At 41.2% G+C, this 16031-nt stretch overlaps 1 protein-coding gene across 1 annotated transcript in view; it reads right to left on the reverse strand.

Moving 5' to 3' along the window:
* LOC145418134 (protein turtle homolog B-like) overlaps positions 1-16031 on the reverse strand; it is a 192501-nt gene that overhangs the window by 175278 nt on the left and 1192 nt on the right. The window contains exons 2-6 of the mRNA XM_080286657.1: positions 14366-14498; positions 7438-7634; positions 6015-6359; positions 5383-5534; positions 2954-3098 (exon numbers count right to left, since the gene is read on the reverse strand). Coding sequence (XP_080142783.1) covers positions 2954-3098; positions 5383-5534; positions 6015-6359; positions 7438-7634; positions 14366-14498 — 972 coding nt within the window. The remainder of the gene's footprint in view (positions 1-2953; positions 3099-5382; positions 5535-6014; positions 6360-7437; positions 7635-14365; positions 14499-16031) is intronic.

The raw sequence follows: 16031 nt of genomic DNA on the forward strand, positions 1-16031 counted from the left end.
CCTGCAATCCAATTACTTTGTTAAAAAAAAAATGTTTTCTTCTCCTTCTCTGATCTTCCCTCGTTCTTTGTTTTTGCTTCCTCCCTCTCCTCTTTTAGTAATTCCAGTTCCTCTTGAGTTAGGCATCTTTTTATCCATACATTTTTGAATTCCCCTTCTTCCATGAGTTTCTTGGCATTATTTAGTATCTGCTCCACAGTGTTAACATTCTGGATGGTTACCTTTAGGGGCCTTGACTTATTTCTCTCATATTTCCCTAGCCTTTTATGTTCCTCTATGTCTTTATTACAGATTTCCTCTTCAATATGCTCATTACATTTGCCGTCTCCTTTTTGTCTCACAAGATCTTGTTTTATACTTCTTCCTCTTGTATACCAGTGATTACTATAAATTTGTTGATATCTGCTGAATCTCTGACCAAGTTAGAATTGTTTTGGATTATTCTTTTCACTTCCTTTTTAATGCTTTTTTCTTCAACCCTTTTTTCTACCTCTTTCTTTACTTCATTTCAGCATAAGTGGTTTCCACATCATTTTTGTAGCTTTGCATTGCTTCATTCAACTGTGTTATCTTTTCCTCAATATCACTGTTCTGATATATCAGACTGCTTGCTTGCCTAATTATATCATTTTTGAACTCTTCCATGACACTCTTGTGGTTGACTACTGTACTTGCCACTTCACTAATTTTCCTTCTAAGTGAACCCACTTCTATTGTCTTTCCTGTTGGTTTCCTTTCCTAATTTTTCTATTTCCTCTTTCTGCATGTACAACTGTTTCTTAATTTCATCCATTTCAATCTCAAATGCCATCTTAAATCTGTTTACCCGTTCTTCCAGCATACTGTACATCTCCATTTCAACCAATTCCTGGTAGAAATCACCATCCTGCTTTCTACCTTCATCCATTTTCTTTTGTACATTTGCTTTAATAAAGTTAGTGGAGATCATGCGGTACTAAGAGCACAGATTCTACTTACATTCCCTGATGCAGACAAAATAAATTAGCAGATGCTGCTGGGCGCATTCCTGCACTACTTTGTTTATTTTGCTATTTGAACAACACTCTTACTTAAAACTTCCTCTTTTATATCAGGACACCATTTAGTTTAACCTGGTACAGAGCTTGACTCATATAGAGATACTAATTAGGTATGGCCACTTGGCCAGGTTTGGCCAGATGCAGAGCGATGTGACGTGCGTCCTGTCTGCCCGGTGCCTCTCGTGTGTGTGTGTGTGTTTTTAATTGTATTTTTGTGTCTGCGTGTTTTTGTGTTTGTCTGTGCATGTTTGTGTGTCTATAAGTGTGTTTATATGTGTGTCTCTGTGTGCTTATGAGTGTGCTTGTGTGTGTACGTATGTGTTTGTGTGTCTGCTTCTGTGTTTGGGTGTGTGTTTGGGTGTGTCTGGGTGTGTCATTGTGTTTGTGTGAATCTGGGTATGTCGTTGTGTTTGTGTTTGTTTGGGTATGTCGTTGTGTTTATATTTGTGTGTTTGTGTTTGTATATGTGTTTCTGTTTGTGTCTGTGTTTGTGATTGTATGTATGTGTTTGTGTGAGTTTGTCTCCGTTTGTGTTTCTTTGTGTTTCCTTGTGTGTGTGTGTGTGTGTGTGTGTGTGTGTGTGTGTGTGTGTGTGTGTGTGTGTGTGTGTGTGTGTGTGCGTGTTCTACATGTACCCAAGAATCCTCAAGTTCAAGACCTAGCCTACATGATTTCTTCCTCAATTCGTTGCCCAACCCTGACGGTGCACCGCAAGCCAGTGGCTCAGACCTCATTAGTGGCCTTCTAATTCCTCTCATTAGGAGGATCCATTGCCTATGAGGAGACTAAGTTTTGCTTCCACAGTCTTTGTTTCGGGGGGATATTATTTATCTATATACCTAGGCTACTTCCCCTAAAGAAAGGACGACACACTCCCAGTTTACTCATCCAAACACACACATTTATTCGTATCTTAGCCCCAAGGGGACTAACCAACGAAACTTTTTTCGTCTGTTTGCGCTTCTGCAGTCAAACTTGCTGGTGATGTTGGCGAGCTTACAAACTATTGACACGAGTATTATTAGACCATTTAGCAGGGAATCCTTCATGAACTCCAAACCTCCTAGTGAACTATACTTTACTGGGCATTCTCTTCACTGAGATGCAAACAAATTAACTGTAGAAACAACTTAAAGTCTTCACCCTAAGGAGAATCTCTATGGGTAATGCATTTAGCCCTCAAAATGGTGCACCAAACTAGCTCGGGCTCCAAATATGAGATGAATTGGGGTACTAATGGTTTGGTATCCATCTGGTTGCTGTTTGCATCAACTGCATACACTCGTTCTAAAATGGTCAAAATTAAATGATAATATGCATGCACATAACTGCAAAGCTTAAAAGAGAAAAACAATATTTTATTGCAATACATTAACAGACTCCTCGCAAAATCTATGAACACGCACGCACACACACACACACACACACACACACACACACACACACACACACACACACACGCACACACACACACACACACACACACACGCGTGCGCGCGCATTTAAAGCTACATTGCAAAATGTGTTAAAAGTGCTTTGTTACAGGTACAAAACAGCAGCATGGAAACAACTCGGTCGGCAGAAGGCAGAAACGGCAACTGGTCAGATTCACAATGGACCAGCATTTTCCAGGAGTCACTGAGTTGTGGTGATTGTCAGTCAGTTTGCGATAGGTGGCCGTATTCTAGTGGCATATGAGGCTCCGTAGCACCTGTTCCCTAGCGACTTACCATTCATATTACACTTCAACGCTGTCTTGCATTCTGTTTATATAACTCAAATATTGTCTGAGATTGGGTCAGTAACATTCAAAGGAACAATGAGGTGCAGTGTTCAAAATGAATCGCTAAGGAATAAGTGTTATCCAAAACCATGTACAATATGATCCAGCAATGGTAAATCGTCCAACTCACAATGGACTTGTAATTTCCAAGAATCAGTGAACGGTGGTGTGCTTGGTAGCGGTGACTGTGCCCGACATGTCAGCACAGCATCCTGGTCTCTCACACTGGGCGTCCACCGAAGCTCACTCACACTCACATTACCGTCATCGCGAACCTGTGGGGAGAAGGGAGTGTGTGACATAGTGAGTAGTAGACTGTGTTACAGCGAGATACTGAGTGTGTGGCGAGTTCGAATAAGCTAGTTTGATTGTGAAATCGTTACAGAGTCAGTAAACGATCCTGATACAGCGAGATAAAGAGTGACAGAATGAGTGTGATAGTGAAATAGTAGGACAGGGAGAGGTGACTGCCCAGCATTTTAGCACCCCACCTGGTCCCTCACACTTTGCGTCCATCGCTACACTAACATTACGCACATAACGAAACTACAGTATAAGGGATAAAGTGTGGCTGTTACAGTCCGATTGTTTTCATTTGATGGAATGAGACCACTCCCAGAATTTCAGTACTGAGTCGTGGTTGCATCACATTCTGTAAACTGTATTTATCGTCACTATATTCTTGCTAAATCTGGACGATTATATGCAACTTAAAAAAAGAATAACTAACTGACGGAGTAAACACAAACTAAACTAGCTCCAGAGTCTCTCCAGGTTTGAATAGCCTAATATCATCTATAATTAGACAAAGTAAGGTAGAAAAAACAATCCCATAGTGAACAGGTTAAAGTCTGGTAATATCAGACTGTGAAGAGACTGTAGTTGTAGACAAAAAGCATCTGTAAGTATGATTTAACTATATATTTAACAGGTGGACGAAATTTCACTGAACAAGAGAAGGCGAATTGTATAAACTCTTGTGCACAAGACACACAGGAAAAATGATGTTTAACTACGCAAAGGAATTCTAACTGCTTACTTGATATTCTGACTAAAGTCAGATAATATCCTAGTATACTTCTGCGATGAAAAAAAAAAAAAAAAGCTACTGGTCTTTCTCACGATCTTCTCATGACCCTAGAGGAACTTACTGTTTAGTGAACCTAAAAATTAAAAATATGTAATGAAACTACAGTAACAGAGAATAAATGATTGTTGAAAAAAAATTCAAGGAAAACTAGCAAACTGCTTAAGAAAGGATTAGTGTGAGTTATAGTAGAGATCAAATGAATGAGGCACTAAGGGAATAGAAAAGTGGCAACTGACTGTGACACCCTAAAAGAGTACAGTAGGCTCGCCCAGTGCGCATCATCACAGTGCGCGAATCGCATTGTGCGCGAGTAACCAAAAACCTTGAATGCGTGAGTTTACCCCACAAAACACGAGGTAGAGGCAAGAAGTGGCTTAAAAACGCCATTTTCCATCAGTACGCGACCCCCACACACACACGACGCGCCAATAGTGACCTAGAGGCTCATGGGGAAGGTGCTCAAGAGGAGTCTACAATAAGATATCGCCAATAACAGCTTCAATAATAACGTTTTCGGCAATAACAGTAAGTTAGAATAGATACCCAGTTTCTATAATAATGATGTTTATTTTGTGAATACTAAGTTGTTATACTGCCAATACGTCCATAACAAGATGAGGAATGAAACAAACAAGCAAGAAGAGATGAAGGAAATTGCCGAAAATGTGAGCAGTAGCGAGGAGGAGAGGGAGGATCCTCCCCTCACCACCTCCCCTGACTCGCCCACCGCCGTCTTCCACTGCCCCACCTGACTCACCAGCCGCCTCCCTCTCCGCCTTCACAGCCCCACCTGACTCACCTGCGTCACCTGGCATACCTGCAACCCCCACCATAATGACTGTTGCTGCATTCTGGAAGAAATGTAACATACAACAGGCCGTAAATTTCTTCGTCAAAGCCTGGAATAATACAACATTGGCAACCGTTAAACAAGCGTGGTGCGGCCGGGGTGGTGGCTGGGGCACTGTAAGTGCGTTGCCGCGCCTCAGAACTCTTGTTGTTTAAATCCATCAGGCCTGTTGTCTACTGTTATTAAGGTGACTGCCCATATTTTTGTTATTGCAGCTATATCTGTAGTACAATGTCTGAAAAATTTGACCTTTTTTATGTCTCTAAGGGCCAAAAAATGTCCAGGCATTAGGGGGTACCGCCCATATGTAATTTTTCCCATAAGATTATGTATTCTCAGTGCACGAATTCCCAGTGCGCGAGGTCGTGGACCGCCCAATCTCTCGCGCACTGTACGAGCCTACTGTATTTGGACAAGACTTACTGTTAACAGGTCGAAACTGCTCTGTCTTTTTATAAACTCTGTTTCCGCTGGAGGGTATAAATACTGACTTTTAGGTAACTCACATCCCGTACACTCACCCACCTTCATACAGCCTAAACGATGTATTACCTTATGTTCCAGTTTGATGTTTCCCAATTGCTCTTCCTCTGTGTATGTCACATACCTGCTGCCTCACCTGATGGGAATGTGTGGTGAGGGGTGTATCGTTGAGCAGCCAGGATATGCGAGGAGCAGGTCGCCCTCCTACCGCCTCACACTTTATATCATAGGGTCGTCCAGCACTCACTGCGCCTCTCTCGCCAAGTATATGCGTCCATAATGGAGGGACTGAGGGACCAGGAGATAGTGTACTTAGCATACCAAGTGTTGAGATTTGGATGAAGTTGATATATACAGTACAAAGGACTACTAACCCACAACCTCACACTTCATATCACTGGGATGGCAAGCACTAACTGCACTTTTTCCACAAAAGGCACGAGTCCACAACAGATTTTGGGAAGAAATGATGGTAGTGGAGTTAACACGTCGGGTATCGAGGTGCTGAAAAAACTGCATCATGCAGAGAATAAACACTGACAGCCTTGGTTTAACATACAAACTTTTCATCATCATCATATCCTCATCATTGTGCTGGCACAGCATTGTCAGTGAATTTTATACAGTTTTTAAGCGCTCACCTTACAGTTATAAAAGTAGTTATAAACGTGCATTGTAGTGGTGATGTTTATTTTTTTCTGTTCGCTCATGAACTGATAAAGAAAAAGCTAAGAGAGAGTAAAAGAGTATCATTTCGCATCGACTTACAGTTCATGTTAAGAACGACTGAAGCAGTGAGTGGCGTGGTGAGGTTGGTGTTAGAGGCCCGGCAGGTCAGAAGTTTGTGAAGGTCGCCCCGCGAGAGTTCACTTATGGTAAGGGAGTTGGAGACGATTCCTTCTGTGTCGTCTTCCCTCTCCTCCTTCCGTTTTCCATCTCCCACCTTCCCCATATCCAGAAAAACGTCCCCCTCCCACCAGGTAACGGGGGGGGGCGGCGCACCCCCTGTGACGTGGCAGTGCAAGGTGAGGCTGTCCCCCACCAGGTAGGGTCCAATGCGGCCTTTTACCTCATCTCCTTCGTCATTGTAGATTTTTAGGCTTTCTGGCGGCACTGTGAGGGATAAAGGGTCATTTAGTGGGCAAAAGTGAGGGATTAAAGTTACGAGGCTCTATTGGAGGTACTACATACATGTTTGTTAACGATGAGACATAAGCGAGTAGGATGATACACAGAAACGTCAGTACTATAGGAAGTTTCTGAGTAAAGAGGGATAGAGAGGGTCATTTACTGAGTAAAAGTGGGAGATTAATGAAATGAGGTTCTAATAGAACTCCTACGATAAAGTTGAGAGGAGACGCACAATAGAGATAGATCAGTATAATGGGAGACTGGAAAATAAATAGGGATGCATTCATTAAGGAAGAAAGTAATAATGCACACAAGACATTTCTACACAAGATGTTCGTTATTTAAATTCTCTTCTGTTTGATTTCTAAATGCACACTTGGGCACTTGCAGAACTGTCAAATGCACCACATCCGACAATGAAACCTTACTCCTCGTTCTGATGAAGGAAAAATATTTCGCTCTGGCCTCCCGAATACAATATATACATGTACTGAATCATCTCCTTATTTCAGTGTGCCAATTACACCCAAAGCTGACATACAACCAACCTGAGTATCCAATAAACCATGTACTACTTGCATTTACGCTCTTTGGTGTGCATGAGCAATGGTATATTCTTAATTTTTTCGTTTTCGTCTCTCAGACACTGATGGATGTTGTGTAGCCATGGTAATGGTACTGACAACAGTAACAGTCATGATGGAGATAATGGTGATATCAGTTATGACAGAAAGAAAATGGTATTATAGTTATAAAAGTAGTTATAAACGTGCATTGTAGTGGTGATGTTTATTTTTTTCTGTTCGCTCATGAACTGACCTGCAACGCCAGGTATGTGGATAAAAATCAGTATGAAAATATCATTCTTCAAAAATACAAAGTCGTCCATATATAACGCTCCTGTTCCGCTCCGGTGGAAGGACTGAGTTGGCCAGCAGCCAAAAAGACTAATTCCTACCGCATGACTAAGGGATATCAAATTATATGCAACCACAGTTTAATATGAAAGTTGTGAAAGTGACCCAGTTCCATCAGGTGAATATATCCCGCCTCTGCCTACCAATGACACTGAGCCTGGTGGAGAAAACGAGTGTTGGGTTGGTACGGAAGTCAACCCTGCACCAGTAGTCCCCGGCGTCCTCCTCCTTCACCCTCTCCACCCGCAACCTGGCGCCCTTCGCGTGGAAAGTGGCGCGGCTACCCAACAGTTCCACGCTCTTCCAGTGGGTAGCAGGCCCGTTGTTACGCATGTCGTAGCTATGGGAAAAAGAGAAAAGGAAAACCTTATTTATTTGCATACTGACTGCATGAGAGAGAGAAAGAGAGAGAGAGAGAGAGAGAGAGAGAGAGAGAGAGAGAGAGACAGACAGACAGACAGACAGAGACAGACAGACAGACAAACAGAAAGAGAGAGAGAGAGAGAGAGAGAGACATAAGTGTTCATTGTGTGTGTGTGTGTGTGTGTGTGCATTGGTTCTTTCTGAAATGTGATATTTATAGTATGTATCCTACTCCTTTTCCCGCAGATGAGTCTAAAATGAATACCGGTAATCATCTTCTTTCTGTCCTGGCCCTTTATTGCAAACCGTCTTCCCTTCACTCTTTCACACTAGCTAAAATAATCCGGTCCATATATAGATCTCTCATAGGACAAATGCCATATAAGTTTACATTTTCGTCTAAGGAATACTGAATCTCACATTCCCATTATTAGGTAGCAAAGACATGTAACGTTCATAGTCAATCACCAGCTGGGACAAGAAACAGTCTGAGGTGATATTCGCTAATACCTGCAGATGTATGTCACAAAACTCGTTAATACCATCACGCAAGGCCTTGAGACAGCCCTAGCATTGTTCAAGTATAGCCCATACAGTTTTAATCTCGAAGTGATGAAATGCGAAGGGTGCGGCACGATCTCATTCACATGGGAAGGTTGATGAGCCTCAATAAACAGCTTATGTAGCATTTTAGCCTGTGATCAGAGCATAATACATGAATATGTCTATCTATTTATATGGGATTCATTGTGTAAAACTTCTTGTTCTCCCAGTTTCATTTGCTGTACTCATCCCACAGTGTTACTGCCGTACTACATCACTCTTCTGCAATCTGCTTCTCACTGTTATATTCCATGTTCAGTCATTATCCAGTAGTTTTTACATTCCTCTACCGTCACTTTTGAATCCATCTAAAAATATATCTATATCTATATCTATCTATCTATCTATCTATCTGTCTATCTATCTATATATATTCTGGAATATTCAGGCAACTAATTCATCTGTGCGGAGATCTGGGACCGTCGAAAATTATACATTTAACTTCCCCAAACTGGCTAGATACTGTGGGTCAAGAAAAGATTTACTATTCATAAATCACTGAGGTTCCTTGCAGAAAAAGTCCTTTGCCTATGAATGTAACGTGTGACTATAAACAAGCTTATGATGAAAGTATGGTGTTACTCCTGAGTCAGTCAACAAGAACGTGTATCAAATGTCAAGCTATGTCGCACGAGGGTGGGCGAGCTAGTTGAGTGGAGTGTCAGGGGAGAGATGGATAGTGGAACAGGGTGAGGTGTGTTTGTACAAACTGGGTTCACAGTGGTGTAAAATCGTGCTCCAAGTTCTATCTTCCAAACTAGAGGAACTATTTTGAATACCTTCTTTATTAAAAATCTGCCCAGCCTGAATACTGCCGAGTGACAGGTGAATAAAAAAGTCATCGTGTCGAGAAGATATCAAATATTTTAAGAAAAATGATGAACAAAGTCAAGACTCTGCATCCCTAAATATTAAAGAGAAATTGCATGTGTGAAAAGGCAATGCACTCTTTTCATTTAGCCTCTGGACTTGTGGAAAATGGATATGAAAACTATTCTGTGGTGAAACACCTCTATTATTATGAAGTGTTGGCAATGTACAATGTTATTAATCTTCCTATTTCATCACAGGACTTGTGGCAGTGGGCACTGAACTTAGTGGCTAATTAAATGCCTGTATTGTTCAGAGAGCGATTAAGTCAGATGATACCAATGTTGTCAACTTATATCAGAAATTCTGTCTACCCATCTATTGCCAGACGCTTTAATCCCGTAAGGGGTGGCCATAAACAAATCATCTCCATGTCGCCCTGTCCTCCGACATTTCACTGCCCTTGTTCCAGTCCCCCCCCCCTCTTTCATATACCTCTCAACTCCATCCGTCCAACTCATCCTTGGCCCCTTCTTCCGTCTCCCCCTTTTCACCTCACTCACATACACTCCTTGTCAGTCTCTCGCTCACCATCCTCTTCATATGCAGTGGCGTATCCAGGATTTTTGCCAGGGGGGGGGCAAACACTTGGAATATTTCCCCTAAATATCTGTCACCCCAAATTTTCCTAGATGTGATGCTTTATATCATCAGAAATAAATTTACATCATTTCTGTCGCCTATGTTGCAATGTCTTAAAGAAAAACTATCTTTTCCTCGCACATTCACAGTTTTGTTGGAGTAATTTTAAGTAAATAGCTAATAATCCTTTCAGAGGAGATTATGTAAAAACACACGTACATAATATTACCAGAGGTCTCCTCTTTCATTAGAGAGCAAAAGGAAACACCAGCATTAACTTAGAAGGCACTGGAGTTTCCACGCAAAGACATCTTGTCATAGTATCATTGGTCATCATGGTCAGTCTCGTAGATGTTATTATTATCGACATGTGCATGCTAACTTCCGTCCATTCTACCTCAAAACAATTTATTTTCTCGATACCACTAATTTCTTGTGCATTTTTAGTACTGAAAAAAAAAAAAAAAAAAAAAAAAAAGCACTGTCACACTGTACTCTTAGCGCATCATTTACCTGCTGTCTTTATCTCTCTGTACATTTAAGGAACTACAGATATTTTGCATAATAACCTTCGAAATTATGATGAAATATATCACGCATCGGCATAGCACCTACCATACGGGAGGTAATGGCGTCCACAGTATCTGTTTATATGCGGAAATAAACCTTATATTTTGACTGGCTGCTTGAAGAAAAATGGTGGAATGGATAGGCCAATGAAAACATTCGTGATAATATCGTTATTTTTTCTATATTCCTTTGCGGTTCTCTCTCTCTCTCTGGGAGCACGGTAGCTCAGTGGTAGGGTGTCGGGCTCATAATCGTGAGGTTGCGAGTTCGCGCCGCGCCCGGTGGCTGCTGTACTGGGAGGGGTAGCGCTCTCCTGTGACCCTAGCAGGGCTATATGATCTGATGAGGTCTAGATCGGGGATTATTCCCCCTTCTCTCTCTCTCTCGCTCTCTCCACTTAGCACATATGTGTAAATTAAAATTCGCTGCCGCACCCACCTCCAGTCTGGTATTCTGTTTTGTACTACTGCTGTGGTGGTAGCCAATGGAAATTCTGTTTTCCAGTACTTATTCTTTTAGTTTGATTCTCATTGGCTCAAGCATCAGGGGTGGTGCATACGTCAAGACTGACCTAAGTAAATAACATCTGGTGGGATTAACCTCTCTTAATCCTTGACTCAGATGACCACTCGACCTGCCCCGCTCAGCAGGGAATGACTTTCACATCACCCGTACTGTACTGTATAGGAAGGATTTTTCCATTAAGAAAAAAAAATGTAAAACGGCTTAAAGCTATTCATTCTGAAAATTCTCACCAAGAAAAGTGGGAGGGACAAAAGATACTCTGTCCCCCAAGCTCCAAAAAGTGGGGGGGACACGTCCCCCTGTCCCCCACTCAAATAAGGCCCCTGGCACGCATATTTATATCTGCTTACCTTCTAAAATGTAGTCTGAGGTGATCAAAATGGCTTCATGCAGTCTTGAAAAATTCTGCTTGTTTCAGCTGTTTGTAACAATAAATGTACAGCGTTTGTTTGGAACTGGCTACAGGGTGAGAGGATACGGCTGCAGGGTGTGAGAGGATGTGGCTGACGGGATAGCAAAGCCATTTTTACACCTCATCCGTATTCAAGTGCAAAGCATCATTAGAACTCTAACATTAACCACATAATCTAAGGTGATAGGGGAAATTGTTAAGTTATAGCTGGTCATTTTTTCTCAAGGGTTTTATAACATTTAGTCTAGCTTTCAATTTAAAAGGAAATTATTTTCCCACATAAATATATTTGGAAATAGATAATGTTGTTTAATATACTAGTGTTAAAATTAGGAAAACTGTATTTTTATACAAGAAGTATGCCAAAAATCCCTTTCAGCATTTCCCTCAAATTTTCCCAGTGAGGGCAAACTGCCCCCTGTGATCCCCCAGTGGCTACGTGTATGTCCATATGGTCAAACCACTTCAGTGTATTTCTCTTAACGTTTTGTATCACACCCACATTCACACCACAACACTCCTTCACTTTCTCATTCTGTCTCTCCATGTGACTCCACATGCTCCTCTCAAATAACTCATTTCCACTGCTCTCCCTCTTGACTTGTGTCCCTCCAACAAGGTCCAAGCTTCACTTCCATATGTTAGAGTTGGTATCACAATACTGCCATGCAGAGACTTTTTAACTTCCATGCTCACTTCCCTGTTTCTTATCACAAAATTAAAAGAACCAGCAACCTACCTTTCTTCCCTGTTGTACCCTTTCAAGTACTGCATCCTCTAAACTTCTATCTCTAATCATTACACTACCCATGTACTTAAACGCACTCACATTTCTCATTTCCTCCTTACCCAACCTCACTATACATTCAGTGACTTTATTTCTCTCGAAGACCATAACTTTACTCTTCGCTACATTGATCTTTAGATTCCGTTTCTTACACACTTTCTCAAACTCATTCACCAAGCCTTGCAGCTCCCCTTCATCTTCACTTAACAACACAGTATCATCTGAAAACAACAGTACTGGGAGTATCCAAACACTGCCCTCTCTCATTAGGGCTGCTCAAGTATCCACTGCCCTACCTTGTATCTGTTTTATAACACCATCCATATACAGATTGAACAACCATGAAGGCATGACACATCCCTATTTCCATCTGTCACGAGTCGGCGCGATTTTGCATTTGAATAAACTTGTGACATCAACTTTGGTGGGAAACTTCGAATTCTAGTGGAATCCCAGTATTTATCACTCAGTCAACCGCTACGTATTCACCCGGTCGGGAGTGTTTTCAGAACAATTTTTCACTGTGTCATAAATGATCGTCTTTGTGCTAGACATTAGCACTTCCGCTGAGCGATTTATTATGGGCGTGTTTTGCTCATTCTAGCCGTTAGCAATGCGGTTCGACACTCACCTCTTTCTCACGACTTGAAGTCAGTCAAGATTTGAGCGCCGTGAAAGCAGGTTGAGCCCAGTGCTTAGCAATGCCACAGTTGTCCAGTTTCTGAATTTCCACCTAGTGTGATTGGCAAGAGACTTAGAGTGTGCAGCGTCCTTCCTCATCGACGCCCAGTCATCTGCTTGGTCCACTTTTCTGACCAGTATTTTCTTTTCGTTTTCCTAGGTTTAAGAGTTAGCTTTTGAGTGAGTGAGTGAGTGCGATCTCCTTATTTTGAATTCATCTTGAAATGTAACGTAAATTTATTTTATTGTAATCAATAAATTTAACAGTTCTTTTTCTCGAGCTTAATGTGATGTAAACTCGTGTTTTATTTTCCATATTAAGCTTATTTCACTTATAGCTCCTAGTCTGCATAAACGCTTTGCTATTCATAACTGGTACTTAGGCCAGTCCTTTTGTATTAAGCTTCAAATCCGTTGTGCAACCAGGAGTTAATGCATGAGCATGAACCTGTTATCATTAATAGCATTAGTTATTGACTGTCAGGGGTGAAGTCACTTTCTCCAGAGGCTAGCAGTACTAACAAACAGCAACTGTGAGGAATTAGTCTCTGCTGTGTACTGTTGAGAAAGTTTATAAATGCTCGTCCTTAGAGAATCAGCGAAGTAAGCCGGGATAAAGTAATCATTGCTTGATTTTCACAAGACAATTCATTGTCCTGTTCTTAAGTATTATTCAATATTATCCTTTATTATTGCATACTTTTAAAAACCCCGTGACACCATCCAACCTTCAAATAGAAAAATTCACTCACTTCACTGTCCATACACACTGCAGCCTTAGCACCCTCGTACATACTCTTCACAGCATTCAGCAACTTTCCCTTTACTCCATATATTCTTAATACTTTAAACATTCCTTGTCTATGCACCCTGCCATTTGCTTTCTCCAAGTCCATGAAGGCCACATACTACTTCTTTCCCTTCTCTTGAAACTTTTCCACTAGACCTAAGAATGAATATCTGATCTATGCAACCTCTTCCCTTCCTAAAACCTCCCTGTTCTTCTCCGACTAATTCCTTTGTTATTTCCCTAACTCTGTCAACAAGTATCCTACCATATACTTTTCCTATTACATTAAGAAGACAAATACCCCTATGATTACCACATACTTCTTTTTCCCATTTTCCTTTGTACAGGGGAATGATTATACCTGACTTCAAATCCTCCGTGAATCTACCTTCCTCCCTGGCCATTCTGCACATCTTCTACATCCATTCCACTACTATCTCTCCCCCATGCTTCAGCATTTCACCACACACTCCATCAACTCCTCGGGCTTTCCTCATTTTGACTTTCTTCATTGCTTCCTCAACATCCATCCTACTGATTCCTTTCTCACTTCTCATCTCCCTCCTTTTCCCAGCCATTCCCCAGCCAGTTACATTCGCATTACTTTCATTCTCCATGTTTAGCAAATCCTTAAAGTGTACTTTCCATCCACTCACTTTTTCTCCCTTCTCCACTAGAAATCAACCATTTTTATCTTTCACTCCCCATCTAACTTCTTTATCACCCTGTCTAACTCTCTTTACCTCTTTCCAGAACATTTCAAGAGCTTATGGATACAAAATCTAGTGCCTAAAGACCCACCTCTTCTGTGAGATTATAACACTTATCAGAATTAATCGTTTCAAAACACATAACACTGGACAGAATACCTAATGCCTAAAGTCCTACCTGTATATGGGCTTGTGAACGCCAACTTTGTACCAGAGGACCAGCCTGGGTGAGTCCCCAGGGAGGGGTGAGGTTACGTTACAGGTGAGGTCAGCACCACCACCCGCTGCCGCCCACACCACTCGCGATGGACCTGTGGGTAGAAAAGACTATCCTAAATCCAATTATTTCCTAGGGACCGTGGACGTTATGTTTTGTTTTAGTCTTCCCACATCCAAATGATTATATTTACTTTAGAAGACCTCCTTCGTACTGTAAGGATGACGAAAGCTATAACTAATCCTTTCCGTTTGTAATGAATTTCTTCAGATGAGTATTGCCCAGCTGAGGCAAGAATATAGTAAAAAATTAATGTCATCATAGGATTAATGTTAAGAGAGGGATGACAGATAGGGCCATAAAAAAGTATGGATCTGTCTGTCTGTCTGTCTGTCTCTCTCTCTCTCTCTCTCTCTCTCTCTCTCCCTCGTATATAAATCATTTATACGAACCATTTATACGAATGAGAAATAGAAGAAAACCTTAGGCTGAACCTTCTTGGAATCCAGTTGCATGATCGACATGATAAAGGAAAAATGAAATAAAAATTAGGGACAGAGATTGAATACAAATATGTGAAATGAATGAACATGCTTTAGTGAAAATAAATTGAATTTGGACATATTATAAAAAAAATGAATTTCTAATTTCATCTTAAGTGTACCATTGTGTCATGTCCCGACTGCTTCATTTGCCTGTTACATAGGGATCTGATAAGGAGCTCCATTCAGTTAGCATAACATGAATAGAAAGTATACAGTGAGAAATGTGGGCCCTGGGAAGTGGGCTGTACATTCTTATGTAAGTGATTCAGTGCTACTGATCGTTTTTTGTGTAACCCTGAACCTGATTGCATTAATGATTTTGTATAAAAACATTTGTGTTTATTTAATGTTGAAGAATTAAGATGAATGTGATCTGTGCATTATACTGTAATAGTGACTGGACATTGTTCGATAGGGGTGCATGTGAAAAGGTGGTAGGTGGTGGCGACCATCTTCCGCTCACATGATGTAGTGCTGCCTACTTCATCCTTTACCTTTATCATTCTTTTTCTGTGTCTGCTCTCTCTCTCATCCTATTTCCCCCATCTTTCCTGTCGCTTTTTATTACTCTTCTTTTGTTTCCAGGTGACTTTGCTGTACACTGAGTGACAAGCCCAATGGTTTCCTGTAAGCCAGGAAACCATGTACATTGGTGGGTGGCAACCATACAACCAACCCATACGTGTTCCCTACGTGTCAGCAAGTGGGTTGGCTAAGGGTTGGTGTCCCTCCCCATAAAACAACAAACCCAAAGATAAACGACTACTCCTTACGCGATTATGGCGTCTGACTATGGATAAATAGATATATCATATCTTAGAAACATATCTTAAACATATTTGCCCTTCTTCTGCAATAGTTTTCAAGCTGGAATTTATTATTTTTACCGTCTGCGTGGTAAAATATCTCCAGCCTTCCTCTGCTGTGGAAACTAGGGAGTCTCTGTGATAAATGAAGGGCCCAAAAGCCTTCACGTGACGTAATAGGTATATACTTTAGCAAATGGACATTCCTCTACACCATCTCATTCTCCTGGGAAACACTGTGACAAATGGAGTTCTGCTGCATTATTTAGGAGACTC

This window comes from Coenobita brevimanus, chromosome 112 (genome assembly GCF_032717465.1).
Source record: "Coenobita brevimanus isolate Jiangsu-jjx chromosome 112, ASM3271746v2, whole genome shotgun sequence".
NCBI lineage: Eukaryota > Metazoa > Arthropoda > Malacostraca > Decapoda > Coenobitidae > Coenobita > Coenobita brevimanus.